The sequence below is a fragment of the Trachymyrmex cornetzi genome, unplaced genomic scaffold (assembly GCF_001594075.2).
Source record: "Trachymyrmex cornetzi isolate Tcor2-1 unplaced genomic scaffold, Tcor1.1 scaffold2080, whole genome shotgun sequence".
Classification (NCBI taxonomy): Eukaryota; Metazoa; Arthropoda; class Insecta; order Hymenoptera; family Formicidae; genus Trachymyrmex; species Trachymyrmex cornetzi.
The window spans coordinates 11,222-18,472 of NW_017296723.1; the positions used below are offsets into that span (position 1 = coordinate 11,222).

The following is a 7,251-nucleotide window of genomic DNA, read 5'->3' on the forward strand; positions in this document are numbered from 1 at the left end:
CAGACATTTTTGATAAATAAAACATATATTAATTATAATTATAATTGTAATTAAGGGAAGAAATAATACGTTTAATGCAAGTACTAAAAAAATTTTATTTACTTGCAATATTTTATAAATACTTATAGAAAACTAATGGACTTCTCTTTTAATCTTTTTTTAATTACGAACATAATTTATATAAATAATTTATGTCTGATATATTTTTAAATGTAGAACGCATGTTTTTAAAACTACAAAATTTATTAAAATAAAAAAAATGTAATTTGTTGATATTAATAAGCATTTCACAAAGATTGCAAGTCACAATTGAAATAAATCTCAGAATAACAGTTTCCATCGTAGGAAGATACATATAGTAAATTTCCTTAAAATAACTGATAATATTACAAATATTTTTTATGTCCATTTTCTGCAATTTATGTTTATATATTAGATTGTCTCGTTATTGTAATTAAATAATTTATCAATTATAGAGAACATATTAATAATTCATATTTGTTTTTTCTATAAATATATATTTTGCATCCAGAATATTTATATATAAAATAAATCTTATGAAAATTGATCAGATACAGAATATTTTCTTCTTTGCAGAATATTTTCTCCTCTTAATTTTTTCTTTAAAAAAATTAGATAACCTTCTTAAACTCAATTAAGAGAGATACTTAAATCTTACCAGAATATTTATAAAACTTTTTGAATGTATTTAACTGTACTTTGAAAACTTCCTGTAACGGTGTTGGTAATGTACGAGATAAAAAAGCGAGTCCATGCTGATCACAGATGCTAATTAATTGACACAAAGATTCGTGCAAAGCTATCTGCAACAGAAATGATAAACGTAATTAAAAACGATCTATTAAGATAATAATTAGAAGATATCAAATAAGGGAAAGTATCATACTTTCGGCCAAAGCAGAACTTAATAACACTAATATTTATATGTAGATTTACGGTTTTATAAAGTGCACGCTGATTCAGTTTGTCGGACTTATAAAGATATTACCTTAACATAAGATGGTATAGTGCCTTCCACAATTAATTGCAAGAGATCAGCGATAACATAGGGACTTAATCGGACCATAGCTTTCTTCAATTTTACCAGCATGTTTGTCAATCTGAAAGAAAATGTCTATTACTTTCTTATCAAATCAATTTTTTCCATAAATAAATTTTAGAATATGGATCATATCGATACTATAGATATATAATGTTGAACATTTTTTAACTAATTGAATTTACTTTCTGATATCAAGCGCATAACATCTAAATCGATGCTCGTCGAATTTATCGGCTACATTTCTCGATGCATGAACAACGATGTTTATTGTGCGTCTGTATAATATTAATAAATTAGGTAATCTGTCTGTTATCAAATCTGTTTTGACTTTGATCAATGCTTTGCATATAGCAAGTACATCTTCGCACTTTGATATATTCGCTTCATCAAATGACTTTAAACTGATCAGTATAATAAGATCGACTGTAATGTCAGGAATAAGTAAATGTTTAGTACTGATTATATCATGAGACAAATTCAATAGCCCTGACCAATATCTATATGACACATCCAATGTTAATATAGTTTCCAACAGATTGTTGATCGCACTCAAACGCACTTTATTACGTTTAACATTCATATCTATTTTAATTATATTGCTCCAAATGATAAATATATTTGTCCATACTGCTTCATCTTTTTGTGACAAGCTATTGATCTGTATAAACAAGGAATAAGTTGTAAATATGCATAAATTTAATTACTATGTATATTAATAAGAACATTAATAGAGGAAATACATAAATATATTAATCAAAATACTACAATATATTAAACAAAATATTACCGTTTGATCATGCAATAGTTTTAAGAATTCGTAAAATTCTTTTAATCCAGTAGATGTTAATAAGAGTTCGATCAAATTCTTATAAGGATGCTTCAACATTATAAACCATAAATTGATGATCATATCTTGGATTTCAAACATTTCTCGATGCTGTAAAACAATGATAGACAATTGCATACTTTGTTGCAATAATTTATTATTTATATTGTTTAAATTTTCTCTTGCCTGTAAAAAAAATTTATTTTTTAATATTCTCCGCCTAAATGCAACACGTAAATTGCAAAAATATCATATTTTAAAAAATATAATTTCTTTCATATATTACTTGCCGTGAATATATTTTTGAGAGTTGCTTCAGTTAATCTTTTTAAAGTGTCAGTAATTTTTCTAGTTTGAAAAGTTACTTTTAATACCGCTGTTAAACATTTTACATCCAAAGCATTATTTATATGTTCAGGTAATAATTTTAAAATAGTTTTGGTTAATTTTTTTTCTGCCTTTTTAAAAATGACTTTTTGTTTGGCATCCAATTTTGATTTAACAGTCTCCATACATTCCAAAATAATGCACATTGCTTCCTTGCATTGAATACAACTTTTTATGAGTCTCTTTAAAGTAGCATATGTTCTTACATTCTGAAAAGAGAGCTCACAAGCTTTCAAAAATGTTTTATTTTGTGGTAATTGGTTTATTAATAATTTTGGTTCTATATACTGAAATAGGTCGATTCCGGTCTTTTCTAGTAAATCTAGAAATTTTTATTGCATATTTTTATTAGTATTATATTTTGGCGTATAAATAGTAATTAAAAAATTAAGTTCAAATATCATATAAATGTTCCGAAGAAATAAAATTAAATTACCTGAAAATATCATGTTGCATAACGCCGATATTTTGTCATTTTTTTCATATTTTTTACTAATAAAATAGACAACCAAAAATATTAATGTTCTTATATCAGGGCTGAAATATATCGTTGGTAAATGAAGAAATATTTCTAAATATAATTCAGTTTCAAAAAAAATTGTATTTGCCATTTGCATCCATTGTTCCTGTGATATCTGTTTTTTTAGCATTTGTAAAACTTCTAATAATTTATAATTACATCCATTCTCCATCAACAGTTTCTGAAATAAAAAAAAATAATTAGAACATAAAATTCACAAGAGATTATTTTACAATTATTAAAAATTTTACAATAATTGAAAAATTCCTCAGCATTAAATTATTACTTACAACGTTAATATGTTCGGTAATACTTAATGAAAAGCTTTGTCCAATTTGAACAAGAATATGGCTTAAGAGACACATTACAAAGTGTTTATTTTCTTGAAGACATTCTTTATCTAATATATTAAACCATTCATGAAAGTTCTGTTTATTTGATTTTATATCAGTCAACAATAAATAAGTTACTTTTGATATCTCTTTGTCATGTAATAAGGAAAGCATATCCGTGTCATGTTTCAAAATAATACTCCAGGAATACTCAAGACCACCTATTAAACTATGAAGTTTAATAGATTTATTTGATATACTTAGCTTTAGTCGATGTAAAATAAGTTTATTCTGAAATTTCAATATAGAAATATTATGTGTGAGTATCTTGCAAGAGTATAAAAAATATTGCATCTCCAACATTTAACATAGTATATCAAAAATATTTTCAAATAAATAATATTTCCAATAATACCATGATAGTCTTGCAATTATCTTCTCCAAAATTGGTAATCCTTTGAATTAATTGTTGCCAAGGATCATCCAGAATTGGAAACAGAAGTTTCTTTGGCACAGCATCTTTCAATATGTAATATGTAAACATATTCTGTATTTCATTTAATGATTGCACTGCACTTAATAGTATTATGATAACAGTTTTGTTATGACTTGAGCACAATGACTTATTTATCAACAGCGATAACGCATTCCCTACTTCATCTAGGCAATTGATAAATTTCTCATGAGTGGATAATATTAAGGTATATTCAAAAACCTGCATACCTTCAAAAAGTATAATAAGCAATTCTATTGTTGTCTTTAATATCAATATATTTTTACCTGCAATCAATATTTAAACAGAGAAGTTAATTTATATTTTTTAATATTGTATCATTTCATAATTTTCTATTTTTTTATGGAATTAACAATCAATCAATAATAAAATACTTACATGAGGTATTAGACTGCAATAATTCTGCACAATCTGTATTTAAATAATATATTAATGTTTTTAGAGTTGCAATAGTCTGTGAATTCGAAAAATTACTAATAGTTTTTATCAATTGGATTTTAAATTCACTTGGGAAAAAAGCAGATGTATTTGCTTTATATGTCTTTTTTGTTACAATATGCTGCTTTAATGATATTAATAATTGCGAGATGAACTTTTGCTCCCGTCTTAATTTTGTGCTGGTATATAAAATTGCAATTAACAAGTTTGTATGATCAATAGTTTGTTCTTTCATAAGTATCTTATTTACAATAACCGAAATATTTTTTTCTATCAAAAGTGGATTGATATATGAAAATTGTGTAAGTATTCTATAATGCACACATGTTACGTCATCATCCATCAAAATCTCACTTATAAAATTCTGAAAATACTCGGTTAATGTGATTCCATCTATGGTATTATCGAAGTCGAGTGTTATGTCATTCAGTAGTTTGAGGAAAGAATCCAAAATTTCCCATTTAAACTTTCCTGAAGAATTAATTAAATTTCTGAAAAACATATCCAACAAAATAGTATTTGATTTATATGTACCTATTATGGTATTAAAAATAAACTCGTAAGTTAAAAGATTACTCTGAAGATTTAATGTCTTTATGTTTTCAGATAATATGCAAAATAAATCTGAAAACATTGATTGATGACTTCCTTTAGTCTGTTTATTTTGTATAAATCTATTTTTTCCTAGCAGCAATTGTTGAATACACTTGTATGCTGCTATACTAAGTAGATTTGTATTATCTCTATGTGTGTGATCAACTAAAATACACATAGGATATAAAATATCCTGTATAAAAATTAATCTCAGATCATCTCTCATACTAATGAGCTGTTCATACATTTGCATCAGACTTTCGATAATAGTTATTACAGCATTATTTTCTGCAAAAGACAATTTACATGGCTCAAACAGTTGATTAATCTTCTTTTGCATTATATTGTCATAGCTAGAACGTTTCAACACATTATTTAACACAGCTTTTATCAATAAGCCTACAATCTTTGGCTTGGTTGTAAAATATTGTCGTATACTATTGTTAACAAAAATTAAACTGCAGCATTCAAGGACCTCTTCATATATGTTTTGCATATCGGTCTTTAATGTTTGTACAAGCATCTCAACTAAACATTGTTTGATATCTGCTCTAATATTGATATGGTTAAATTTCAAACAATTATTCAAAGCTTTCCAAGCATGATGATTCATGGCACAAGTTTTACATAGCCACTCCAGAAGAAAGTCCTCTTTCCGAATAATTGGAAGATCAACTTTACAAAATGCAGTTTCCGCTAATTTTAATCGCTTTGCTAAAGGATAGTCATCTGAGTTTAACCGCTTTAATAATTCTGTAAAATACATAGATTACATTTAAAAAACGACTGCATAATTAATATTAAGATGCTGTCATAATAGAAGGAATAAGGAATAACGATTTCAACCTTTCCGAAATTAGATACACTGGAATACACGATTTCTGATAGATTAGAATAATTACTCCTTAATCCTAATTCTTTATTCTTTCTATTGTAGCTGCATCCTTATAATAGATAGAGGTTATGAAATCACATGTCTATACCTATCTTGCAAAAGCCATACTTACCCTTTGACAACGCCATTGTAACAACTTATACAACTTCTTGATCTATAATATTTGTGCGATGAATAATTCAAACATAAATTTTAAAAAATCAACACAACTATTAAAGCCTAACACAATGCAAGGCTTCTTCTTCTTCTTTTTATTGGTCCGGCACTCGGCAGCCAAGCTGGCTGATACTGGACGGACCGGACCATTAAAGTCTGCGTCGCTCCGTGAAAATGAAAAAATTGGGATGCAATGCACCGGCCACGGCCACCTCAAACCAGGCAAGTGTAGCGAAAAGAGATGATGCAATCGAATAAAAATGAGGCACCCCTCTAGACACTAGGCGCCTGCGACTAGAGCACTAGAAACGTAGGTATTCGCGTCCACCATTTTTACTCCTTTCCCCACTGTTTGTTCTCTCTTCAACCTTCTCTCTTCTCTCTTCAATCTTCTTAGTTTAGCTTTAGCGGCTGAATGGAAAGAGAGCAGGGAATTGAGAAAAGGAGCAAGAGAGTGAGAAAAGGAGTAAAAATGGCGGATGCGAATACTCACGTTTATAGTGTCTTACTGTTATCGATTTTTTTAAATATTGTAATATTTCATGTACCAATACCGATATTTGTATTAATACTTCACCAACCAATACAAGCACGTATTGATACTTTTTCGCGAATTGATACACTGTGGCCCGTATTCAGAACACACTTTTATCGATAAAAGCGCACTTTTATCTCTGAAATTCTATAATATACGTGACGTAAAGTATAGTATGTTAACGTGCTAACATCGTTGTAAGCGCGTTCTGAATACGGGCCTGTATCGCCAAATGCGGCTAATGGCTCCGGCACACTAGCGCGATGTTCGTCGCGCGCGACACGCGATATCCAATGAGAGTATACCTTTAGAATGAGAACATTGGTAAAGCTGGGGTGATCCCGATTGACCACGGCTCGATTGGACACCACCAATCACAGCGACCGGTGCTTAGGAGCTTTGTAGTCTCAAGCGCTGTGAGTGGCTCGTGTCCAATTGAGCCGTGTCCAACTGGGTGCCACTCGTTATGCATTATGCAAAAGTCTGTGCTGCGGCCTTAAGGCGATAGCAATAAATTTCCGACGAGTTGGAATTCTGTGTCTATCGCCTTAAGGTACCTTTTCATGGCGGCGATTAAGGTGTCTTTTCATACAGCGAATTTTTTGCTGCGAATGATTTTTAGCGAATAGCAAATAATTCGCCGCGAATAGTTTGTCAGCGTCGCATTTCGTCGCATTTGCGTGATTATTGATGGTTACACACCGTTTGAAGGATGCAAGCTTATCCAAAAGATATTGGGAAATAAGGAAAATCGTTTCGCAATATCTACTAAAGTACGTATTTATACTTGGTTATATGCTTTGAAGTGTTTTTAAATGCTGTGTATTTAATAAATATACAGTAAATTATTAATTATATATAAATTTAAAAAAAATGTTTTTAGATATATGATCATTCAGTTATGAATTGGATTATGTTATATAATCAACAAATGCAGTGTTTATTTATTTATACACAAGTATATTATTACCATCAAATAAATGCACGAAAA

General features: G+C 28.9%; 1 protein-coding gene across 1 annotated transcript; it reads right to left on the reverse strand.

Moving 5' to 3' along the window:
- Positions 1 to 630: 630 nt before the first annotated feature.
- On the reverse strand, positions 631 to 6,063 carry LOC108759837 (uncharacterized). The gene is made up of 10 exons (XM_018505483.1): positions 5,682 to 6,063; positions 4,021 to 5,427; positions 3,544 to 3,908; positions 3,087 to 3,419; positions 2,713 to 2,977; positions 2,180 to 2,598; positions 1,851 to 2,075; positions 1,246 to 1,721; positions 1,010 to 1,121; positions 631 to 824 (listed from the first exon to the last, which is right to left on the reverse strand). Exons 1-10 carry the CDS (start codon positions 5,695 to 5,697, stop codon positions 669 to 671), a joined length of 3,774 nt encoding a protein of 1,257 aa, XP_018360985.1. The 5' UTR covers positions 5,698 to 6,063; the 3' UTR covers positions 631 to 668.
- Between the last annotated feature and the right edge of the window lie 1,188 nt (positions 6,064 to 7,251).